Source organism: Felis catus, chromosome F1 (genome assembly GCF_018350175.1).
Source record: "Felis catus isolate Fca126 chromosome F1, F.catus_Fca126_mat1.0, whole genome shotgun sequence".
Lineage (NCBI taxonomy): Eukaryota > Metazoa > Chordata > Mammalia > Carnivora > Felidae > Felis > Felis catus.
In genome coordinates this window covers 44,991,204-45,016,690 of record NC_058384.1, presented here as the reverse complement: position 1 = coordinate 45,016,690, position 25,487 = coordinate 44,991,204, and the positions used below count along the sequence as shown (strand labels likewise).

Sequence of the window (25,487 nt, the reverse complement as noted above, 5' to 3'; positions counted from 1 at the left end):
GTAACAGCAACTGATTAAGACTAATCTCACCAAAATGTAAAAAAAAAAAACATTATATACATAGATAATATATATGTGTGCGTATACACACACACACACTCGTATTTGTAAAGTATAAAGTATTAAATGTACCCTGAAAGAGGGAGATGCTACCATTACTTTTAATTTAGTGAAGCTAACTAGAGGAAACAGATATTAGAAATATGTAGAAAGTACAGAAAGTCTGAATACATTATAATGGAGGAAAATATTCTCTCATATTTCCTAATAAATATATATTTTAGGCATCATGTTAAGTCTTATATTATTATTAATACATTACAATGCTTATACATTTTAGAGCAAATTAGTTTTTGTGCACTCACAAAATTCAATCATCGTATATAAAGAGGACATTTGAAGTAGAAAAAAAAATGAAATTTTGGAGTGTTCACACCAAATGCCACATCCTCGGATAGACATTGTATGACATACCTAATTTGTCCTCATTTAAAAAAAGCACAACAAAAATCTTGCAGGGTGATTAATATCACCCTCATTTAATAATGTGGCATATAAAGGGGCCCCTGGGTGGCTCAGTCGGTTGGGCGTCCAACTTCGGCTCAGGTCATGATCTCATGGTCTGTGAGTTGGAGCCCCGCATAGGGCTCTGTGCTGACAGCTCAGAGCCTGGAGCCTGCTTCAGATTCTGTGTCTCCCTCTCTCTCTGCCCCTCCCCCGCTCATGCTCTGTCTCTCTCTGTCAAAAATAAATAAACATTAAAAAATTTTTTTAAATAAATAAATAAATAATGTGGCATAAAAGGCTGGGTAAATTAAGTAAATTGCCCATGGGCTCCAAACTAACATAGCAGAGTTTTAAACAAAGGATGCACATATGGACTTGTATGACTTATCAGGGCCAGAGATGGCTTATTGTTCTACAGTATCCAGTTTTGCTTTTCCATGATAGCACAATATTCAGCTGGTATACTGTTTCCCACCATGACCAGATTTTTGGAGACTTTCTTTTACCTGTGTATGAATATATGACCAAATTCTTGCCTAAACTATGCATGCAATTTCCAAGTTGTTCCTTCTCTTCCTCCTTCCTACAGGCTGGAGTTAGAATATAGGCAAGACTAGAGTAGTCATCTTGAGCCATGAAATGGAAACCACGTTTTGGGAATGGTAGAAAACAAGTTACAAGAAAATTTAGTCTCTAGCAGTATTAAGCTAATGTAACCTTCTTAGAAAGACTACTTAAACATTTCTTTCTTTTTTTCTTTCTTTTCGGTGGGAGGGAGGGAGAGATGGAGGGAGGGAGGGAGGGAGGGAGGGAGGGAGAGAGAGAGAGAGAGAAAGAGAGAGAGAGAGAAAGAGGGAAAGAGAGAGACACAGAGAGACAGAGAGACAGAATCTTAAACAGGCTCCACATAGACTCGGGGCTTGATCTCACAACTGTCAGATCACAACCTGAGCCAAAATCAAGAGCCAGATGCTGAACCAAATGAGCCACCCAGGCATCTGGACAGACTACTTAAACATTTCTATTTGTGTATATTCATATTTTATAGTGTGTGTGTGGTGTAACTTTGTTACAACAGCTTGTGTGTTATAACCAATATAACATTGTTTATATTTTTTCTTGTACATAACTGCACTTTTGATGGTGAATTCGTACAAGGTTTATTCTACCTTACTATGATGGTCATGATTTATGATGACATTTTGCTTGTACGGCTAGAGGAGGACACACAAAGAAATCAAACTTCAGTTTCCTCATTCTAGATTTTATAATTTAGAAACATGTTAATATAAATGTATGAACATACAAGTGATTAAAAACAATGACACTGCACATTGATAATGTACGTGTGATTAAAAACAATAGTACACAAGATCAACACCAACAAAAGCAACTCTAACTTCAAAAAAAATAAAAAGTGAAACAAATGACTTAAATGAGAAATAAACTGCATAACAGCAAATTCATATACATCATGAAAACCCTCTATCTAGCAGTGCTGCATTCCTTGGTGTGAGAAAGTGGCTAGGTGCTTCTTTTGAAAATAAAAACTACTCAAGAAATAGACATATAGGCAGAAAGTAAGAGCAAATAGAGAGCCCACTATGCATGATTCACTGTGATAAGGATGCTTCCAAAACAAAGGTACTGAACTAACCGTTACCATATAAAAATGATTTATCCTTTTTTAGCATTAATATTTCAATTGCTTCTTTACTAACTTTACTTTAACAGACCCTAATATTTTTTAAATCACTTTACCTTCTTCAATTTTTCAGCATTTGAAATATTAACATGTACATAAGTAAAAAAAAATCTAATTTGTACTATTTTTCCTTAGGTAAAACAAAACAAAAAAACCCTCTTAAACTATTTATATGATGTCATTATCTTAAAATTAAGAATTTTTAGTGACTTTAGAGGGAAATCATTACTCTTAATATTTCATATTTATGCAGGTAGGTGTTTACGAGGTGAACAATAAAAACAATTTGTGAACAGTAAAAAAGGTTTAAATGATAAGATAGCTTTGTGTCAAGTTTAGAGAGATAGTTTGTATCTACAGACATTAAGTATCTTAAAATATATTTATTTTTTAAGATATAAAGTATGCAATAAAACATTTTAAATCCAGTTAATAGAGATAGGCACTGCAAACTACTGACACAAAGTATTACTATGCCTATATATCTCAATCTATGTTTACACACGTACACCTATAGCTCTATTTATATCTGATTCAGTTGTACTAGCACATGAAGGCATTCTTCTTATTTTGTACTTCCTAATTAGCTTTTTCTCTTTCTGAGTAGGTCAAATCCAGGACAGAGCACCATTGCACATAATATTTAAGACTCCTGTAACTGATATATTATTCTACCTCATTTTTTGATTTTCACATTTTTTCCCTCCACTTAAGGATCTACATGAGTCCATATGTGCAGAGCACCATTTCCCACTGGATTACTTTATAATCATCAAGGTGAGACTTTCCAGAAAAAGAAATACCTGTTTTCTACAACAAAGCAAAGAACCAGGTCTTACATTGCACTGGCAGGACATCTGCCCTTGCTTTCTGCCTGACTGCGTACTGAAACATCACGGAGAGAAGGCACAGGCAGAGACAGTGATGGGTAATGACAGTTTTCTCAACAGTGTTTCTGCTTTGAAGATTGTAAAAAAGATAAGGGCACCTCCAAGTCAGCAGTTTGAAAGAAAATTTCTTGTTTGACAACTATGGCATGCAGTGCAAATTCTTGTGATTTGGTTGTTTACAGCATTTGGGAAAATGTCAAAGTTGCAGTAAATATCAATACCAAATGATAGATGTGCTTTCTTGGTTTTTCTGTAAGACTGAAGGAGAGATTTCACTTTTAATTCTGTAGGTGATCCTTTACATTTGTAGAGAATATCTATTTTAGCCAACTCATTTCAAATGATACATAACATTTAAAAACTATTAATTAAATGAAACAATAAAAATGATATGTATAATCTTACCAAGTGAAGATAAGGCATAGTAATGTAGATATTAAAATCAAAACTTGATTAAACATTGCAGACTGAGTACGCTGTATGGCTCTGTGCAGATCATTCTAAAATAAAACCAAAAAAAAAGCATATTTTAATTTTGAAAATACTAAATATCCATGAGTTTCACTACATTTATTACTATGTATTATATTTTAGCTATCTTGTGCACACTTGATACATATACTTTAAATGGATATAGCAACATATCTTCATTTTTGCCTAGGTCTAAATGTAACTTACCTTAGCATTCATATGACAAACATAATACTATGGGGGACCACCAAAGCACCAAATTTCAGTTACTTGCCTTACCAACATCTACAGAGATGTTGCACTGACTCTCACAGCCCTCCATGATAAGCACGATCTCTTATGGAAAATTCTAACTTTAAAAGATCAGAAAACAATATATTCAATTTAGGGGAAAGCAGTAAGTAGGTCAAGCTACAATCACATCTCATTCTCTGAATCACAAAAAATGGCATGAAATATGCCAGGCAATCTATCATAAAAATCAAAGGCTAAATAGCCAATGAACAAAATTTTTTAAGTTTAACTTCATTAATTTAAAGTTGAATTCAAGATATGCTTTTTAATCTTTCCATTTGAAAGACATTAAAGAATATATACCCAGTGTTGTTTAAGATACAAAATATGAGCACTCACATATGATATTGCCTATGTACTTTGTTATAAAATGTCTTGAAGGTGATTTAGTAACATAGGTCACAGCCCTGTCCTTTTTATTTCATACATTCATTCATTCATTAATTTAGTGAGTACTTATTCAATCACATAATTTCTAAAAATTGACCACATGAAAATAATCAGAGATAAAAATCAATATTTACGTATGTTCACCTTTATTACAAAATTATAATACTTATATGAAATAACAAATGTTCATTACTATTAAAGTAACTAAAATATGCAATACAAAATGATTAACTGATCAAAACTATATAACAGATTTAGATGCAGCCATTAAAAACGATTTAAAAAGGGGGTGCCTGGGTGGCTCAGTTGGTGTCCAACCAAAGTGTCCAACTTCGGCTCAGGTCATGATCTCACCATTTGTGAGTACAAGCTACGCATTGGGCTCTGTACTAATAGCTCATTAGCCTGGAGCCTACTTCAGATTCTGTGTCTCCTTCTCTCGCTGCCCCTCCCACCCTCATGCTCTCTCTATCTCTCAAAACTTAATAAACATTAAAAAAGTTTTTTTAATGATTTGAAAAAAGTATTTAGTGATGTAGGAAATTGGGCACTATAAAAACAAAATTCAAGGGGCGCCTGGGTGACTCAGTCAGTTAAGCATCCAACTTCAGCTCTGGTCATGATCTCACAGTTCGTGAGTTAGAGCCCTTCATCAGGCTCTATGCTAACAGCTCAGGAGCTGAGCCTGCTTTGGATTCTGTGTCTCCTTCTCTCTCTGTCCCTGCCCTGCTCATGCTCTGTCTCTGTCTCAAAAATAAACATTAAAATTTTTTTAATTCAAATTATAAAATTGAACATATAATTTCATATATGATAGGTATGCATGTTTTTCATAGAAAATATTAGGAGGATATAAAGTCTGATAGATTTATAGGTTTTCATAATTTACTTTATAGTTTTCTGTTCATCTCAAAAATTTTATAATAAACTTTTAACCATCTTAAAGTCGGTATTTCTTGAAATAAATCAAATCACCAATATAAAATCTCAACAAAACATTACTTTACCTTCTTCTACCACATATTTAACCAAAACTGTTATGAAAACAAAAAAAATAAGTTGGTTACAATTTTACCTCTCATTCCTTACTTTTTTTTTTTTTTTGGACAGAGAGAGACAGAGCATGAACGGGGGAGGGGCAGAGAGAGAGGGAGACACAGAATCGGAAGCAGGCTCCAGGCTCTGAGCCATCAGCCCAGAGCCTGACGCGGGGCTCGAACTCCTGGACTGCGAGATCGTGACCTGGCTGAAGTCGGACGCTTAACCGACTGCGCCACCCAGGCGCCCCTCCTTACTTTCTTTTTGACAGAGGGTTAATGAGCAGAAAAACTAAAAATTTAGCAATCAGTGAAAGGAGAAGCAAAATATAGAAATACAGTGGAAAATGAATCCTAACTTAATATTACAAAGCACTACTTTTGCTCTCAATGATTGACTAATGATTCCTCCCGTGGTTAGGTTATTTTTTTTCCACCAACTAATAACACAAATTAGTAAAATGAGATTTATTTTTTCATGGTGTATTTTTTTCATTAACAATTTGGGCAAAATATATTTAGTGAAAAAATGTTTTTTGGGTTTTTTTTTGGGGGGGGGGACAGATAAGACAGTGCAATGTTTATTCAAACCACTTCACAGGCCACATTCCCCTACTGTTTGCTCATGTATTTTCATGAGACTCCAGTTGTTACTCAATGTTTGGAAACATTCATTTGGTTGAGAATACTTAAATGTTATTCCAAATATTCCTTTGGCTAAAATTTCATGTTCATTTCTTTTTAAAAAAACATTTAAAATAAAACAAGTCTGCTTGTTGAGCCCTGGCTCAGGGCTTGCTTGAGCCCTGACTGTGTTTGTGCCAGATACAATATTTTATACATATATACACACACACATATATGTTTATACGTATATGTGATTTTATGTAATTCTCATTGCAAGCCCGTAATGTAAGTACTTTTGTTCTGTTTTGAAGATGAAGAAAGTTAAATCATTAGCTATCATATCAGAGTGCTTGGCACATAGTAGACTCATATTAGCATTTATAGAATTGATGACTAAAGAGAAAATGTCTCACGGCTAACTTATATTGAAGCCTATAATAAACACATTTTGCTCATAGTTATAAATCAGTCCCTCCGCACAGGGTCAGCCTTCAGCAAAATCCAACCGTGGCACAACTCTTGAGTTCTGAATCTCTTACTTCTCCTTCTCTTTCTCCCTCCTAATATCCCACTCACAACCCAACCTAACAAAATCTAAAAGGATGACTTTAAGTGAAGGGTTTCCAGCTTCGATACAGAACCTCACAAAATCTCACATATTTTTATGGAATGTGAGAAAACCTACAGATAAGAACAGTCTGACATCTGGGGCTCCTGGGTGACTCAGACAGTTAAGCTTCTGACTCTTGATTTCTGCTCAGATTATGATCTCATGGTTCATGAGATTGAGCCCCCCATCAGGCTCTGTGCTATAGGGCGGAGCCTGCTTGGGATTCTCTCTCTCCTTCTCTCTCTGCCCCTCCCCTGCTCATCCTCTCTCTCTCTCTCTCTCAAAAAATAAATAAACATTAAAAAAAAGAGCAGTTTGACATCACCTCCTAAATCCTTAAAACAAGGACTCCCATTATATATCAACAGATTGCCTAGGAAGGTTATTCCTCTTCACAAGATTGGTTAATTTGTTGTCCAAATAGCAGGTAGCTTTGATTTGGTGATATTTAGAAAATCTGAATGATTTTTGTTTACCAGTTCAAAGGGCCTTACAAAGGCAGTGACTTGGCAATATGGGCATTTAAAAAGTTGTCATCCTGAATTAGGATACAAACAAACTTAGGGTCTATTAGCTTTAATGTTAATACAACATATCACTTTCATTATTTGAAAGTATTTTACCAAAACTTTTTCATTTTCATAAACATTTAAATTAAACTATTACTAAAATACTAAATTAATTTAAAAGAAGTTTAAAAATAAGACATTTAGAAATTTAGTTATACCTGAATAAATCACAACAGTATGAGTTTCTATTATAGGGAGGAAGAGTGTGGAAGTACAAGACTAAGACTTCAAATCATCTTCTCTCTCTGTTTAGTCTGAGCATCAAAAGGATTTAAGAAATAATGGAGGGTTGAAAATAGTTTTGTATTTGCACTTCCCTGTCATACTTACAATCATATTTTCCAAGGCATGTTTGGCAAGCCAACAGTTTAGAAAGACTGGGACAAACAGATTCCTTAAGGAGGGCCAGAAGATCTGAAAAACAAACCAGAGCTAAACTTTTATCTCAAAGCAAAAATCATAGCCAGCAAATTGAAAATAAATGTAAAACAGGAAAAAAGTGATTAAAGGACATACAATTTTTTTAAATGTGACAAATACTTTAAACTCATTAATGAAATGTGAGGAGGAGATATGATCTTTGCATTTATCATCTAAGTCTTTCTTACGGAAAATTTCTTTGGGAACTATTGTAGAAGCAGAAAGGAAATAGTAAGCTCCCACTGAATATCAGCTACAACTATGGTAATTCTACCATTAAATCTTTCAGTGTGACAGTTTACAACAGACATCACCTCTCTCTTCCCTACAACTTGAGGGGGAAAGTAGGAGTAAGAAGAGAAGGTTTCCTTTTGCTTAACATTACCACTTACTCTCTTCAGATTCAAACATTTTAACTGACATTGGGAACCATATTCAATTGGATTATAGTTAGGTAGCCTGTCATTTAATCTCGTTCCAGTTGTTCCTGTAGATAAATCACTAAAAGTAAAATAATTATCAGAAGTAAGCAACTGCTTTAGATAATATTTTCTTACTTTCATAATTTTCCAAATAAAACTCAAATAAAGTGTTGCAAAGCATATTCCCAACAGACATTATCATAACTCTATGAAATGGAGATTGAAACCTAATTTTGCAATGGGAAAGTGCTGGTTATGTGTTTATGGGGCTGCAACTGAGCAGGATCTTCATAGAATTGGTACTCCACTGTATTTTGGTAAAGAAGCGAAAATTGCTAGCTGTCTGGCTATTGGCAACTTTCTTATTAACAAGAGAAGTGAACATAGTAAAATAATTGTGTTTAAGCTATAAATAAATACATTCTCAGTATGAGAAACTTTTATAAATGCTTGATATCTTTTTTTTAATCTGAGTATAGTTGACCCACAATGTTACATGACTTTCAGGTGTACAACTTAGTGATTTGACTAGTTTATACATTAAGCTATGTTCACCATTATGTATAGCTATCATCTGTCCTGTTGTATCACTACTGCAGTATCATTGATTGCATTTCTTATACTGTGCTTTTTATTCCCATGATTTATTTATTCCATAATTGGAAGCCTGTATCCCACTCCCCTTCAAGCAATTTGCCCAGACCACCCCCCCACCTCTGCCAGCAAGCATCAGTTCTCTATATTTACAGGTCTCATTCTGCTTTTTGTTAGTTTCTTTTTTTTTAAGTCCATAATACACACAAGAAGTGGCATGATTAATTTCTGCTCTGTCTAGATAATACCCACACCTGTTTAAATGGCACATCTAGAGCATATATGTCTAAAAAGTGTTTTATTTTGCTATTGCACTAAATCTCATTAGTTTTCATTTAATTTCACAATCCAGTTATTCAACTGATTTTACTACTTATTTTTAATACCATGATTCTAACCAAAGCCCAAAATCATTTATTGGAACTAATATATTATATATTAGTATTTAGATTTAAAGACTTAAGTCCAATAACAAAATTATTTATTTTAAAGATGCTTTTAGGACTTACTGAGATAATGAAGGGAACTGCATTAATTATTTCCAAGATGAAGGGTATTCGTAAAATCTGTTCCCAGATGTTTCCCTTCCAAGAAAGAATAAATAAAAATGAAAGTCAATTATACTGAATCCCATTAAAGGGGGAAAAAGACAGCACTCAGAATTTCTCTAGCAAGGATGCTTACATTAACAGAATACCAAATCATTTTATAAAGATATAGCAATAACTTTTAAAGAGTATTTTTCTAAGTGTAATTGTACTCTCTCAATTTTGTGGTAAGTTTAAGAAATAAAGCAAACATTTATAGTAATTCTTGAATACTGTACACAACACATTTTGATCATACACTATTTCATGGAGGAAAGGTTACTAGTAAAAATAAAACAAATATCAAAGAACCTACAGAATCAGTAAAAAGTGATTCAATCTTAATGTTTTTACTATGTGAATTATATTCACAAACTGTAAAGCATATTAAATAGTTTATAAACACATACACTTGTTAATGTTTATTGGTATTAACAATGGTTTTATATCGATAAAATGTAAAAAGAAGGGCTTTTTCAATCATCTAGATTCTAATCTCCCGACACACATAGTACAACGATATTAATAAAAATTGGCAACATAATTTGTGGGGCCTAGTGCACAATGAAAATTCAGGATCTCTTATTAACAATCTATTAACAATTTCCAGAAGGTGACATAAGAATATTAAAATAAGAGCAGGTCCTTCTAAATCTTTAACACTCTGCAAATGCACATATTAAACACCCATAAAGCTGACTCTGATATAAACAGGTTAATCACTGGCTCTTTCTTAAATGGTGTCCGATGAAAAACAACTCTGAATGCCCTAAAGCAGCTTATTCTTCTATAAAGGGATCTCCATATTAAAACGCAATTGGAAATCTGGGTTTCTGTAATTTTCAATTATTTTATAACACTGGCTTCAAGATGGGGAGTCTTTCTTAATTATCCTTGAAGTCCCAAAGGCTTAAAACATTAAAGTGATACAAGATACTTCTACATCACAAAGCAAGGTTCTAGGTTGGCTATTGTCCATGTACTCAAATATTAGGTACTAAGTTTTCCTGTATTTCGTTCATTACCATCTGCAGGCTACATAAAAAGTGGTAGAGGGAGCAGGTGGAAGAAATGGGAGCAATGAGAGGCCCTCCATACAGAGAGGTAAGTGGTGCTTTGGAGCTTCTCTCATTACTTCAAGCTAAGTGAGAAAGGCTCAAGAGAGCCACTTAAAGAGCTTGACTCACACATAGAAACTGCACTTGGCTAACGCCTAAAACATCGAAACATGAAGAGAAAACAGTGCAACAAGAAAGAGGGCTGAAATGAGAGCAAGTCACAATTTTGCCAATTCTAAAACAAAGGTACTTGTTTTCTGGGAACGAGATATAGGCTCTAAAGAATAAAACGTATGGCCATTTTAAAGGAGTTTATACTCAGGAAGACTATACTTGAGTGGGAAGCAAGACCTCAACAGATGGCGACCTGAGGAGTTTAGTCCAGCCAGAGGCACTGAGGCCTCCAAGGCCTTCAGCCAAAGGCCTGAGGAAGACCACAAAAGCCCTACTTGTATCTGCCATGCAGGACAACCCAACATCAGACTACCCTTGTGTCAGTCAGGCACCTGCATCCCAGAAGCTGACTTCACCCCACTCCCTGTGCCTCCTCAGCCCTGGTGGGACCACAATCAGCAGCCTCAAATAAGAGAGGAAGTGAAAACAGCAGACGGCCTCCACAGCGATTCCCTGTCCCACACAGGTCTGAGCCAAGGACTAGATAAAGACTTAACATGGATGAGAATTTTAATGTTTATATATATTGGCCATAACTTCTTAAATAATAAAACGAATCTGCCTTGTGATTGAAGAGACTGGAAAAGCTCTGAGATCTGTCTGAGATATCATCTGATCAGCATGGATCAGGAGGATGTGAGGATTTCAAAAAGTATAGGAAAACTAGAGGCCTTTCTTACTTGCAATAAGTCAGACATATTTAATAAACCAGTTATAACTGATCTTAATTATGTCATGATTGTGTGTGTGTGTGTGTGTGTGTGTGTGTGTGTGTGTGTGTGCAGGTTAATATCACCATTTCATTCATCAGCCTTTTACACGGCTCAGTTTCCAGAATGCTAAACATTTGGCTTATTCTGTCCTTGGTGTATTTTTACTACTGATTGTACACCTCTCTTTGGTGTTAATGATTGTTCACAGGGAAAGGGAATGATGTAATCAACAAAAGAAAGAATCTGAAAATAGTTACCACTGGTGATATGAAAAGCTATGTCTATTAAGGCACAGCAGGATTATATCAGTTCTCATAGCTGTGAGACACTCTTTTGGAAAAACTTGGTTCATAGTAAATAAAAAACCTTTTTCTTGTAAAAAGTCATTTTTTCTTTAAATGTTCATTTATTTCTGAGAAAGAGAGAGACAGAGAGCATGCTCACGCATGAGTGGGGGGAGGGGCAGAGAGAGAGGGAAACAGAGGACTGCACCAACAGCACAGAGATCAATGTGGGGCTCAAACTCAGGAACCACGAGATCATGACCTGAGCCGAAGTCAGATGCTTAACCGACTGAGCCACCCAGGTGCCCCAGCAAAAATCTTTTCTATCTCTGATGGTTTGCTTCATTTCCATTTGTAATACTTCAATTTTATTTTATGATTTTTTTTCTCAATTAAAAAAACTCTCATAACTGGTATCTGACTTAATTTCCGATTTATCTTCTATATTAAAGGCAAAGTATTCATTCTAAAATGTCATTGCCAACATAGTTACAACCAAACTACTCCTTATGTTATATGAAAGTCATAATCTGGAACTTAACTCTGATTACTGGTCTGGTTCGAACCTACTATACTCCTATTTCCATCTTGAATTCAACCACAGATTCATCCACACTGAACTTTATACAATTCTCTGAACATGGTAGGATATTACATAGTTTATAACTTTGCTCATACTTCTCCCTCTGCTTGGAATGCCCTACTCTCCATGCCTTTACCACTACTCTCCTGACAAGAGTTTGTAACATTTTATACAACTATTTGTTTCTATGCCTGTTAGGGCTCATGTTAATGAATAAATTATACTCCCAAATATTTTATAAATGTTCTTCCCCCTCTTGGCATATTGTGTTATTTTTTTAATGTGTATTTACTTTTGAGAGAGAGGGAAAGAGAGAGAGCTAGCACAGAGAGTGTGCACGCTAGAGGATGGGGTGGGGACAGAGAGAGGGGGGGACAGAGGATCCAAAGTGGGTTTTGCGCTGGCAGCAGAGAGCCCAACGTGGGCTCAAACTCACAAACCATGAGATCATGACCTGAACTATAGTCAGACACTTAATTGACTGAGCCTCCCAGGTGCCCCTGTGTTATATTTTCAACTTAATATTTATATTTCTTTCTATTGGATCCAAATGGAAATGCTTGAAAGGATTTTATTATTTGAAGCCTACCTGAATATAGTTATACATTAGTTGTTTAACTTGTAACCACAGAGTTCCAACGGAAAATTTCTGCAGGAAAGTATTTTAAGAGTACTTGGCTACAAACCTATCTCAGGTAGTTTCGTCTGTTTCAAAGTCAACTTGTTTTCAATGATAAACCAATGACTTCCAAAGCTGTATATCTAGCCCAGATCAATATTGTATCTCTGAGATTCTGTTTCATTTCCACTATTTAAGCCACTGCTTCATACAGAAGCCTCAATGGTACCTTGTGTGTAAAATGTCTAGAAGTAAAATTTATGATTTTTGCCCTGACTGTTCCCCAGTAACACAAACCAAAAATCCTGGAGAAACTATTAACGTCTTCCTTCCCCCAATCTACCTAAGTGTAATTGGTCAATAAGATCTCCTGATTCATAAATAGATACTGAGTTTGCTTAGTTCTTATTCTAACTCATTCCCCCTCTTTGATCTGGTTGAGGCTCCTAGCTGGTCTCCTTCCCTTCATTCTTGCCCCATTCCGATTCACCTACCACATTACCTAGATTATTTTTCTAAAGGCACACCTAATGTGCCAATCCCCTGAAAATGAATAATCTTCCCTCCAAGGGCTAATTTTCATGATCTAAAATTATGCAGTGAGGCAATATACTCATTGCTAAAATTAATGCATGTCTTTTTATTGTATTCACTAGGTTTAATTCTAAGATCTCAGGTTTTCTTCTGAACTGAGAGATACATGAATAAATATCTCCCCTAAAATTAGCTAATGAAAAAAAAATATAGAAAGTATTCCCAAGTTACACTGAGTGTTAGGGAACCTAACTATGGTTATAAAAATCCACATAATAAAAACAATTATTGTGAAAAAATGTATCTATAGAATGACATTATGTAGAGAAGCATAAAATAAAATCCAAAATGTCCTTCAAAATTATGTTAAATACTTATTTCATTTAATCTTATTTTCTTTTTTTTTTTAACGTTTTATTTATTTTTGAGACAGGGAGAGACAGCATGAACGGGGGAGGGTCAGAGAGAGAGGGAGACACAGAGTCTGAAACAGGCTCCAGGCTCTGAGCTGTCAGCACAAAGCCCGACGCGGGGCTCGAACTCACGGGCCGCGAGATCATGACCTGAGCCAAAGTCGGATGCTTAACCGACTGAGCCACCCAGGCGCCCCTAATCTTATTTTCACAAAGGAGGTAATAGGCATGTCTTCTTCCAAAGAATAATTTATTTTATTTTATTTTTATTTTTATTTTTTAAATTAGGCTCCATGGTCAATGTGAGGCTTAAACTCACGACACTGAGATTAAAAGTTGTACACTCTACCAACTGAGCCAGCCAGGCAAACCCGCCCTCAAAAGGTAACTTCTTAAAAAAAAAAAAAATTCTTTTTTTTAAATTTTTTTAGAATTTTTTAACATTTTTATTCATTTTTTGAGAGATAGAGAGAGACTGTGAGCAAGAGAGAGACAGAGAGAAAGGGAGAGACAGAATCCAAAGTAGGCTCCAAGCTCTGAGCTGTCAGCACAGGGCCCAATGCAGGGCTTGAACCCACAAACCGTGAAATCATGACCTATGCCAAAGTCTGCCACTTAACCAACTGAGCCACCCAGGCACTCTCCAAAAAACAATTTCTTAGGTAGCTTTCTTTATCTGTTCTAAGTGTGTAAAACTGTGTTCCTTTTATTGAAAGAATTCAGTAAAATATAAATAAACATTAATCCAACCATTCTACATTATTTGGTATGGACATCATTTTCCTTAATAAAAATGGAGGAAAATAGGTAATTTTCTAAAATTCATCAGGTTTTTATTTTTATCATAAAGGAAAATGGAAGTTTGTAACTATTTCTAAGTACCTCCAAAAAGCACTTAAAAAATTATAAGATGTATGGTAATTAAATCGTTAGCCCAGCATATACCAAGAGACTTTTTAAAAACACTTTCTTCTTCAATATTAACAATACCTATATTTAAAATACATAACTAAAAAGGCTGTTAACTTATCTTCCTTCGATGAAATTAAAATAGTGTAGTAATCCTATGGTAACCTTATTTTGTATTTCTAAATGTAAACTGAATATTTAGATTTACCATTTCCATGGTATTGTAAGCAGAATCATCAGCATCTAAAAGTCCTTTCCTTTGTCCAACCCTTTGTTCCTGACCAAAAGGGAGCTCATCATGGTGTGACAATCTCAAACCATTGTTCTTCATCAAGTGATTATAGAAAAAAGAACTGCAGATTTAATATAAGCCTTCTAGGTATGTTGGATTCTTGTTTGCAGAATTTTGGAAATTATGCTGGAGTTTGTTTTCGTTTCCTTATGATTTAATGAATGTGTATGTATAAATAGAGTTCTATTTTGAAGGCAGTTGATAAAGACATAGAGGGTATTTATGGTAACAGAAGAATAAGAACTTTACTGCTGGGAGATCCTGGGGCTGTTCTGCCAAGTAGCTATAAACATGAATGGAATGATGTTTAAGCACAGACCTGCACTTCTGTAGGATAGAGGACAAAATAAGGTGATGTCAGGGACTTTTAAAATTATCCACTAACCTCAACATACACTTTGTTTTTAAAAAACTGCAGTCTTGGGGCACCTGGGTGGCTCAGTCGGTTAAGCGGCCCACTTCAGCTCAGGTCATGATCTCGCGGTCTGTGAGTTCGAGCCCCGCATCGGGCTCTGTGCTGACAGCTCAGAGCCTGGAGCCTGTTTCAGATTCTGTGCCTCCCTCTCTCTGACCCTCCCCCGTTCATCCGTTCATGCTCTGTCTCTCTCTGTCTCAAAAATAAATAAATGTTAAAAAAAAAAACACAAAAAAAAAATAAAAAACTGCAGTCGCCATAATACTTTAAACTGTTTTAATTGTTAAGGATTAAGTCGTGTTTATTTTAGAATGCTTAATTTCAAGAATTATAAAGTGCTTACAGAATACTATATTAAGTTTATTTTTAAATACTATATGTGCACATGTATATTATCTATAAATATTCACATTATCTGCATATATAGAAGTAAAGAAATTTTAGAAAAATAAATATTGATTTGCCATTAATAGATATTTGAGAATGTAACGTATCCCAGAACAATATTGGGAATATGTACACTTCTAAGGCAACATCTATTTCTGTCCACCTGTCTATTATTTTTATTAAAAATCTAATTTGAGAGGAGGAACTCAATTGAGATTCTGCTATCCAAATTTGCCTTATAGGCCATAAACAGTTACCAATTATAGTTACCAAACAGTTAATTTACTCATTTCACATATTTTATCCAACAGCCTGTTGGTGGGGTAAAAAGAGTCCATGAGTTTGACTGAATTTATGAGAGGAAAAAGGAGGTAGTTAATAGAAACCTGTCCTTCCAATATCACGTAACTCCTTTTTATCCTTTGCTTCTTTGAAACACACAAAACTCAACTACCATCTACCTCTCCACCATCTAAGCCATTAGTGTTTATGAAGGTCAGAAGGGAAATATTATATATCATCTAGTTCTTATAATGCCACTAGGTCTCATAATGCTTTGCTCTCATTTTATAAATGGCAGGAATTAATTAATTACAAATGTCAACATCATATGATTATAATGGAAAATTATCTTGAATCTGTTTGTGTTTTTTAAATGACTTTTTAGATTAGGGCTAAGAGTTTCATTAAGCACCAAAGTTAATTTCATATTACCTTTTGGCTAGAATTTAGAGAAAATACATTCACAAATGTAGATTAATATTTTAGCCAGTTATATATCTGTACACACTCTAGAACCAGTGGAAGAGGTTTAATACATTTACCAAAAACACCCATGTGCCTAATTTTTCAGCATGTCATTTTTTGTATATTACATTTGACTTTCATCACGTACTTGAATAATAAGTAACTTCGGAGATACAATCTTGGATATTAATTCACTTGATTTGTATTTTGCTCTTCTAGGTATACAAAATCCAGATTTTTCAATCAGTATATGTTTCTAGAGCACCTATTTTGACAAAAAGATATATTTATAAGCCATTAAAAGATCTTCCTCAACATCTTAGTCTAAACAATTCATCATTGAGTGAGTAATTAGGTTATTCAAGGATGAGCGACTACCTACATGTAAGGTCTCTCAGGTTCCCTTCTCTAGCTTCAAAATATTCTTTCGTGCATCATTTTCCATCTTCTGTGCTCTCAGAAAAGAATGGAATGTATCCAAAGTGAATCAATAGACCTCAGGTTCCTAATCCAGCTTATTCTTACTTTGCATAAAACTTGCTTTGTCTATCATTTTTTTCTGGTCCCCTCTACCTACTTTCTCTAAATGATACAGATTTTTTCCGCCACTGGCAATCTTTTCTGCCTCATTTGACCACTTCTAGGGAGCTCCTACCCCAATCAACATTCTTCATTTAATGCTTTTTACTCTCAATTGTACAACCCTGAAATTTTTTCCTACAGGTGAATAGCAAATGATTTTCTAAACTGTAAATCCAATGACCTTTTCTCAAACTTCTTACTAAACTTGTAATTCCAATGCTTTCAGAGAACACTTTTCTTCCTTAGAATTTCTAACACCCAATTTTTTCTCACAAATACTAAATCAACCCATCTATATTTTTTGGAAAGCCCACATTCTTTTTTTTTCTATACTTTCTAATTCACCAATCTCACCTCATCAGATATCAGCATTATTTTCTTCAGATGGAGTTAAGGATAATATTTTTTAATAAAGCCACAGGAAAAGGTGAGTTTGTAAAGGTATCTTGCTCTTAATTTAGGATTAAAAGTAGTCTAACAAATGTTATCTTTAAAATCCTATGTCTTAAAAAGTGAGAAAGCAGTTGATATAAGAGTTCCCCCAAAACATAACCTTTAGTAGTACACTTGATGATACAGTACATGCAGAAAATGTGAACTGAAGGTTAGTGATGAGTATGACAGCCATTCTGAAGTCTTTCTGCCTTTCTTGTCTATGTCTCCGTCTTCCCTGATTATTCTGTTCTTCTTCCAGCAACCACAATGTAAGCATCTCCATCAAATGAGCCTTAGCTTCTCCCTCATTATTATCCCATGCTTAATAAACTCATATGCTTCTTCCACTATCTCTGTGAAAATGACTTCCACATCTTAAATCTCTATGTTCCAGATTCTCATTTTTAGTTGAGAATGACTACCTATTTGTCCGTGATCACCTCAAATTCATCATTTCCAAAACGATTGTCATTATTCCATCTATCTTGACCCCAATCTGATTTTTTTCTTGATGTAATTTTTCTTAGTTTTACTGCCATGTTCCCAGCCATTTGAGTTTACAATATGTTAAAGCGATATGTGACTTTATCTTTTCCTCCACTTTTTCAATCAAACAGATGATGATTTCTTTAGTTTCTACCTTTATATTTCATCTTATGTCACCTCTGTCTATTTCTTTCACCCAGCTAAAACCTCACTCCCAGTCTTCCTTTCTGCAATCGTGTCTTAATTGAGCACATGGCCTTAGTGCGATGTCTCTCTGAACTGTGCTGCACAGATGTTCCAAACTAATACTCCTAAAACTTAATTACAATTAAAGAACTCTCATGCTCAACATCCTCCATCAAATTCCCATTATATGTTGCTATACAAGGCCCTCACAATATTGTGCCAAATTTTCCCAACCAATATTTTCCCAAATGTCCCAAAATTCTGCCCAAACTTATTTATTCTTCTTCCAATTTTATATGCACATTACTTCTTTTATGCCTTTGCTAATTCTATAAATCCTTAGTGTCTTGCCTTTTCATCTTTCCTTATTGAAATCACTGATTCAAGGACTCTGCTTAAATCAGTCAAGTATTTTCTTTTCATCCTATGATATGCCATCTCTCTATCCCCATAGGACTTTATTTGCACCTCACTGAAAGTACCTCGTATTCTGTTTTGTATTATTATTGTCTGTACAATTTTCTCCTATATATCCCCCTTTCTAGATGGAAACTCAATGAGAGAAGAACAATGCACAGTATAGAGCTCTTCACCAAATAAGTATTTGTTAAATTGTTTCAGCCAAACAAACCTTCACCAAAAATGAAGAGAAATCATTAAAATAATTCCTAAAGACATGTTTTTGCTCCCTCAATATTTTTTATACAGATGAGGAAAAGAGATTAGGAACAATTAAAAGCCAACCCATTCCATTTGCTTGCCTCATATGAGCATGTATATAATAGGTAATTAGCCCACAGGAATTAGTGAAATATTTTCAAGCCACCAAGGAAAACATTACTATATAACTACAGATTCTTATCACATACTACAGAGGCCCAAAATAATTAAAGAGGCTTAAGCAGAACTTGCTTTATCCCCAGGGTACAAATTATAAATAAAGGAATACTGGGTAAATGCTAGTAATGTGTTCTATCAAAAGAAAACTTCTAATTAAAATAACTTACCTTATAACTGAGATAACCAAGTAGTATTGTTTCAAATAGACTTATCAATGCCACTGAAACCTGGAAAAAAAAAAGTACTTTAATGAGAAAATGCAATAGAATTAAATATATATATTTATGATTGTAGTACTTACCTTACAAATATTTGCATATATGCATATGTATCTGTATACACATATTTGTAGAATATCCAGATATAGATGTAAGGAGGTATTATGTGGCACTTTAACTTCCATAGACACGTGAGAGGTTGCAAACTATTCCCAGCACTACAAGCTTAATGTTATAGTTTCTAATACTCCTGAATAAATACTTATTGTTTATCTCAAACATAAATGTGGAATTAGAAGAGTCAGGCTAGCTGGAGCTTGCATGATCTGTAAAGAATAGTTCTTTTGTGTATGTTCTTAATATGCACAATCACACACAACTGCCCCGCCACAACCACCACCCTCTCCCACCAAGACTTATACCACCTCTAGGACATCTACCAAAAATATTCCTTTCAGAAAATAAAAAGAATGTAAGCTTTGAGTTGACTGCTACATTCTATCCTATCACCCACCAAATGAAAGAGCAGCATCCTTGAACACTAAACAAAATAGTCCCATGTGAACACTTCAAGGTACTTTCAGATTTTATTTAAATGAACTTTCTAACCAATTCTCCTTTCACAGCTGGAAGAACATATCCTACACCCTCCTAGACAAGTTTCCATCTTTATCTACATTCGCTGTTCTGTGTACAGTTTCCACTGCTGAACTACCAAAAAGCTATGATTGCACAACAGGAAAAGTAACTGTAAAAGATATCCAAATGATTTTGTATTAAATACTCTCAGCACTTTGGGCTACATGAATAGAAGAAAATACGCAAGCATAAACAAGAAATGACTCAGAGAACAAATATGTTTGTTTATACACTTTTGAGATTTCAGACAATCTACATAAGAAAGGCAGATACCCTGGAGTTTTAAATTTTAACTCCTGTTGGAATGAAAACTTTGATTTAAGTGAATATCAAAACAAAAGAACAACAAAAAAGCATGTGAATGAATGGCAATATAAGTAAATTATGTTCAGAAGTACATATGGTAGCCAGGCACTGCTCTGACGTTACATGCACATCTCATAGATTTTCCCTACTAGTCCTTTAAATCGTCATCATCCATGCTTTTTCCTATATGTAGTGTTAGAAGATCCCTACAACATTTGTGGCATGACTACTCAAAATCCTATTTGAAAATGAGCATTATCATTATTGTAAAATATCACTATTAGATAAAAGCAATCTGAATAGATCAAAATGTATTTCAAGGCCATATACGACTACTCTCAAAAATATTCACTTACTTTAAATGTGCTTCTCACTGAAGGATAATATAGGAATCAAGCTAGAGATTAATAGACTGCATTTTTAGTAAACACTTAAATATTTGAAAGGGTATTTGTAATTAATGACACTGCAATGCAAATCAGTGTAAAAAAACCATGAAATGCAACTTGACTTCAAAAAAGTATGAAATATCTAGACACAGTAAAAATGTGATTTCATAGTTATGATCACAATGCATACATAATTAAAATAATTCATCCTAAACTTTAAACTTTAAAATGTACAGAATTAACAATCCTCATGACTAAAAGACAAAGCGAACATTTGATTTTAACATATTTTAAAGGTTGTTTATAAACAGTGAGTTTTAGAGTCCATTACTTCCAGACTCAACTGTCTTCCAATCTGTAATTTTTTACCATTTTATCTATCCTTTGGATAACTTTCACAGTTGAAAAATAACAGAAAATAAAAAGTATGTGTAGGAGAGAGACAGGAGTAGAGGAGATGGGAACTTAAAAAGTTTGCTGGGCATAAAATTCAATAGAACAAGGAACAAAGCAGAGATACAGAGGACTCTAGGGAACAATGCAGAAACATAATTCAGACATGCCGTTCCCTCTCATATTTTCTGACTCTTTCTTCAGGACCCCTTTTATGCCAGAAATATACTTTTTGTTTTATTTACAAAATTATCTGTTTAGGGACCAAGCTCTTGCTATTGGTAATATGAGCCATTCATTCATTTGTTTATTCATTTAATAATTATTTATTGAGATTCTGCCATGTTCCAGACACTACGGATATAAAGTAGAAGAGCAAGCACGGTTATGAGATTCTGATTACTTTTTCAAGGATTATATAAGGTGAATACCTAAAGTAGTTTGGGGAACTTGTGGTGCCTTAACACACTCCTTTACTCTGGTTTTCTCCATGCCCTCCAAACCTTTTTCTAAAGTCAAATCCTGATCAGAAGGGAATTCTCAAAAGGTAGAATGCAGGGCTCAGGCAAACAAAGATAGAAATAAAATTGTTTGTCTAAGATGTGCATCAAGATTAAGTAAGCAATAAAGCAAATTCACTTCTCTTATCAACAGTTTTCTCTCCAATAGTATTTCATTGTGAAATATGATTAAATCCAGAAATATAGGGATAAAACAAAATTGTACATAACCTGTAAGCCCCATAAAGGTAGACTTCTGTTCACCCAAAAGATATGAGACCTATAAAAAAATGATGAGATATTAATTTTTACAAACATGAAAAATGCACTCATTTTAAATTTTCAATTGAAGTTGGAGATATTTAAATAATGCTTCACTAAAAGACAATAAAATATCAAAATTAAAATTAGAAAAACGTTATACTGTTTCAGTTTTCATTTTTATAATATTCACTTCTATTCCAGAAATCGAAAAATGGCGTATTTCTTATAAAGCATTTCTAATTTCGCTTTCATTTGCATGTTAATATGAAAGAAAACATAATGTCCTCTTATTTAAAGAGTGATTATGGCAAGGTAGAAAAACCTCAAACCCTTTACTAGTCAAATCTCCATTGAAAAGTCACTTAAGGGTCTGCCATAAACCCTAAGATTTTGTTATATTTCACACTATTAATATTTCGACAATATAAAGTCAACAGTATCAGCAATCAGAATAAAGTAACTTATATTATAGAACACAGTTATATTTCAGATTTGGATTTGTATAAAATATTATACTACCAAAAAAGTCTGTGGCTGAGGTTAGAATAAAACCTTATGCAGGACAAAGAGGAACTATCTTGAAATATCCCCTAAAAATCATATAATCCCTGATGTTAAAAATTGTCTACGCTCTTCAGAAAACACCATACACTTCTAATGTCCCACAGATTATAATGTTTTAAGTAGGCTTCAAGCCCAACATGTGGTAGAACTCAACAACCCTGAGTCCAAGAATCACATGCTCTACCAACTGAGCCAGCCAGGTGCCCCAACTAGTTATAATTTTTAACTATACCATACTATTGCCTACAGTTTTTTTGTATACAGCTGATTCAAATGAAAGTCATTCACAGCAATATAATCTGCTCATGAAAAGATGAGAAGAGTTATATTATGCTGACCAAAAAAATGCAAATAAACAAATAAATAAGAAACCATACAAAACAGAACAAAGCGTACTCACTCTTTATAGTTATGAAGTATTAGAGGAGTCCCATAAGATATTAAGTATATTTTTAAATCCTTTTGGTAATATGTTAAAAATAACAAAGAGCAATAAACTCTCTAAAATTCTAGTTTTAAAAAGAATTATAAACTTTAAAATACCATTCAAAGAACCTACCTACCATATTAAACTAAAGTACTCTGTTATTCCAGAATGTCATATCTACCTGGATAACCAATATACTCAATTGCTCCAAACCAAACCTGTGACCTTTCTCTCAAAAACTGGTCCTCTCTGGGGAGCCTGGGTGGCTCAGTCGGTTAAGCATCAGACTTCGGCTTAGGTCATGACATCATGGTTCATGGGTTTGAGCCCCGCATCAGGCTCTGTACTGACACCTCAGAGCCTGGAGCCTGCTTCAGATTCTGTGCTCCCTCTCTCTCTACCTCTCCCCTGTTCACACCCTATCTCGCTCTCAAAAAGTTAATGAACATTAAAAAAAAACAAAACAAAAAACAGAAAACTGGTCCTCTCCATTTTTCACCTCTCTGTAAATGGCACTATATTCCATTGTGCTTGGTTACCCAACAGCTTAAGCATCATCTTAGATACTTTCCTCTCCCGTATTTTCAAATACTTAATACACAAGTAATCAAAACTTTCAATTCTTTCCACCACATATCTGTAGAATGGATTACCTCTCTTCATGTCTACTACCACAATCATCTCAATCTAAACTACCACTTTTTGGGACTCTTGCAAAAGCCTACTAACTAGGAACCTAAGCCACTTTTTGCCTTCTACATTTTTGCTCCAAATTACTACTACACAGATTCTTTCCAAATGTATTTTAGATCACATCACTCCACTATGTATTGGCACTACACTTTTGTTAAGATAAAGACCAAAACTCTAAAATGGCATTCTTAAACTTACTCAACTGTGACACGATCCTTCCTATCACACCCTTTTTTACATGAGCTCTTCCCTTATCCTAGCTCTCAGCTCAACTGTCTCAGGGAAACCTTCCTTGAGGCGGCCACTTGATCAATGTAGTCAACTAATCTCTTCGGCAACATCACTCACCACATTTCTCCTGCCATTTATGTTGGTTTTAACTTTGCATTTATTTGCAGATGTAGTTCTTTAGTAATTATCTATTCATTAAACTGCAAGTTTCCCTAAGATGAAACAGTATGTCTATTTTACTCACCATTATAGTCCCAACGTCTTTAGTAAGCAAGACATTCAATATAAACAAATTGATGGTACCATAAAAGCAAAACTACGGCTGATGAGTTCACAACACTGTCCTTGCCAAAACACATCTCTTATATTCTCAGTGACAAGATATGTAAGACCAAAGAGAGATATGGACACAGATTTCATAGATGAAAATGATGTGCCACAAAAACAACTAAAATCAAGTAAATAGCAATCTCTGGAAAATGATAAAGTAAATTGTGAATCAGAAGCTTGAAAGCATTTTCAAAGAGAAATTAATACTTAATATGGATTTACTAAAAGCTAGCTATCAAACAAATAGCATTTCCTTTGGTCCAAGACGTTGCTTTGATTGGTCCTGAAGTGTCATAGAGCATTTAAATTTAAATAAGACCTTGAAGAAAAGCCTTTTCTTAGACAAGGCTAGGTCATGTGGAGTAGGTTTCATAATCCTTAAAAAAAAATTTCTACAAAACTCTACTATATAAATTGCAGTGTGAAGTGAGATCTCCAATGAAGTCATCTTCTCCACCAATTTACTAAGCACTAAATTGGATAAATACAAAGAAGAATAATGTATAAATTCTAGTAAAAAGCTAGTGCCCAAACTCTTCTTTATAAAGTCAATTTATCTTGAAAAAAGAATATAGGATTATTTTGCACATTTCTAGATCACCTCCAGAACAAAGAAGAAGTGAAAGTGAACCTGGCAATCAGACCATATTTCCAAATGCAGCTTCAATCCCACTGACAATAAAGTACTAGGAGGAAAGAATAGCTGTACAGGAATATTTATTGTAGCATTATTTGTAGTAGGAAATTAGCTGGAAGAGAAAGCATCCTCGTCATCAACAATAGCAAAAATAACATGAATGAGAAAAAAATCATTGAAAAAATGATGTATACAATATTGTCCTAACAACATCAGTATGAGCATGTTATAGGTATATGTGTTTATACAGAGAGAATTTACAAAAGATTGCTCACCAAAACACTGAAAGTACTTATTGCTAGGTGTTGATATTTTAGGTAACTTCTACTTCCTTTCCTTGCCATAGGTATTCATATAGTAATAGTGTATTACTTGCCATAGGTATTCATATAGTAACAATCATGAACCAACTATAAAATCATGAAAAATAAAATAAATTTCACTTTTTTAATTATAAAAAATAAAAACAAAATTTATATAATTCAGTTATTCAGATTAAACTAAGTTTATAGATAAAATCCATGTTTGAAGCATCATTATGAAAACTGGAAGAACCAGATCAAACAATGGAAGTTACAGCAACAGTTAAATATAGAAAGTTAATGACCTGTAGCCTCAGCCACTTTTCACAGCATGCTTATTTATGGCTTCTCCAAAAGGTAAGAAAATAGCTGCTAAAAATGTCTGATAAGCTTTGGCAGCTGAGGCAGAAGTCCAGGGTTGAATATGTTAACCAGAAGAATAAAGCATTTGTTAAGCACAGGAAAGTAATAGGGTCAACAGGTGGGGCATAATTCATATGAAAGGACCCTGTGACTCACTAACTTGAGATGAACGCAGATTGATAGCTTTCCAAGACAACAAATACAAGCTTCTATTAACAGAAGTATAATACCCGCAACCAGGGTGGAAACGATAAAACTCTCCTAATCATAACGAATACTGAGAACTGAGTACTAGGTATGGTATATAGGCTCACATCTCAACGACATATAAAATTTACTGCATGTCTGAAACCAAGGAGACCAGGATACTGACACATAGTAGAGTCTTGACAATATATTAGGGAGATTTTTCAAAAGCTGATTCCTTTCAAAACACTAGATGTATTCATAC

The 25,487-nt window shown here is 34.3% G+C and overlaps 1 protein-coding gene and 1 long non-coding RNA gene across 15 annotated transcripts in view; one reads left to right on the top strand and one right to left on the bottom strand.

Moving 5' to 3' along the window:
- KCNT2 (potassium sodium-activated channel subfamily T member 2) overlaps positions 1-25,487 on the bottom strand; it is a 363,444-nt gene that overhangs the window by 226,852 nt on the left and 111,105 nt on the right. For 7 of the 13 annotated variants that reach the window (XM_019822157.3, XM_019822162.3, XM_019822163.3 and 4 more), the window contains exons 4-8: positions 21,457-21,505; positions 18,948-19,007; positions 9,046-9,120; positions 7,431-7,532; positions 3,508-3,602 (exon numbers count right to left, since the gene is read on the bottom strand). In XM_019822157.3, the coding sequence (XP_019677716.1) occupies positions 3,508-3,602; positions 7,431-7,532; positions 9,046-9,120; positions 18,948-19,007; positions 21,457-21,505 (381 nt within the window). Of the gene's footprint in view, positions 1-3,507; positions 3,603-7,430; positions 7,533-9,045; positions 9,121-16,399; positions 16,519-18,947; positions 19,008-21,456; positions 21,506-25,487 lie in introns of those variants that run through there. The other 6 variants (XM_019822158.3, XM_019822164.3, XM_019822160.3 and 3 more) reach the window with 3 other exon arrangements.
- Positions 1-25,487, top strand: part of LOC102899289 — a 43,754-nt gene that overhangs the window by 4,682 nt on the left and 13,585 nt on the right. Inside the window, exons 2-3 of one of the 2 annotated variants that reach the window (XR_442286.5) lie at positions 2,927-2,989; positions 10,158-10,227. This is a non-coding gene — a long non-coding RNA (uncharacterized LOC102899289). Of the gene's footprint in view, positions 1-2,926; positions 2,990-10,157; positions 11,078-25,487 lie in introns of those variants that run through there. The other variant, XR_006592113.1, reaches the window with a different exon arrangement.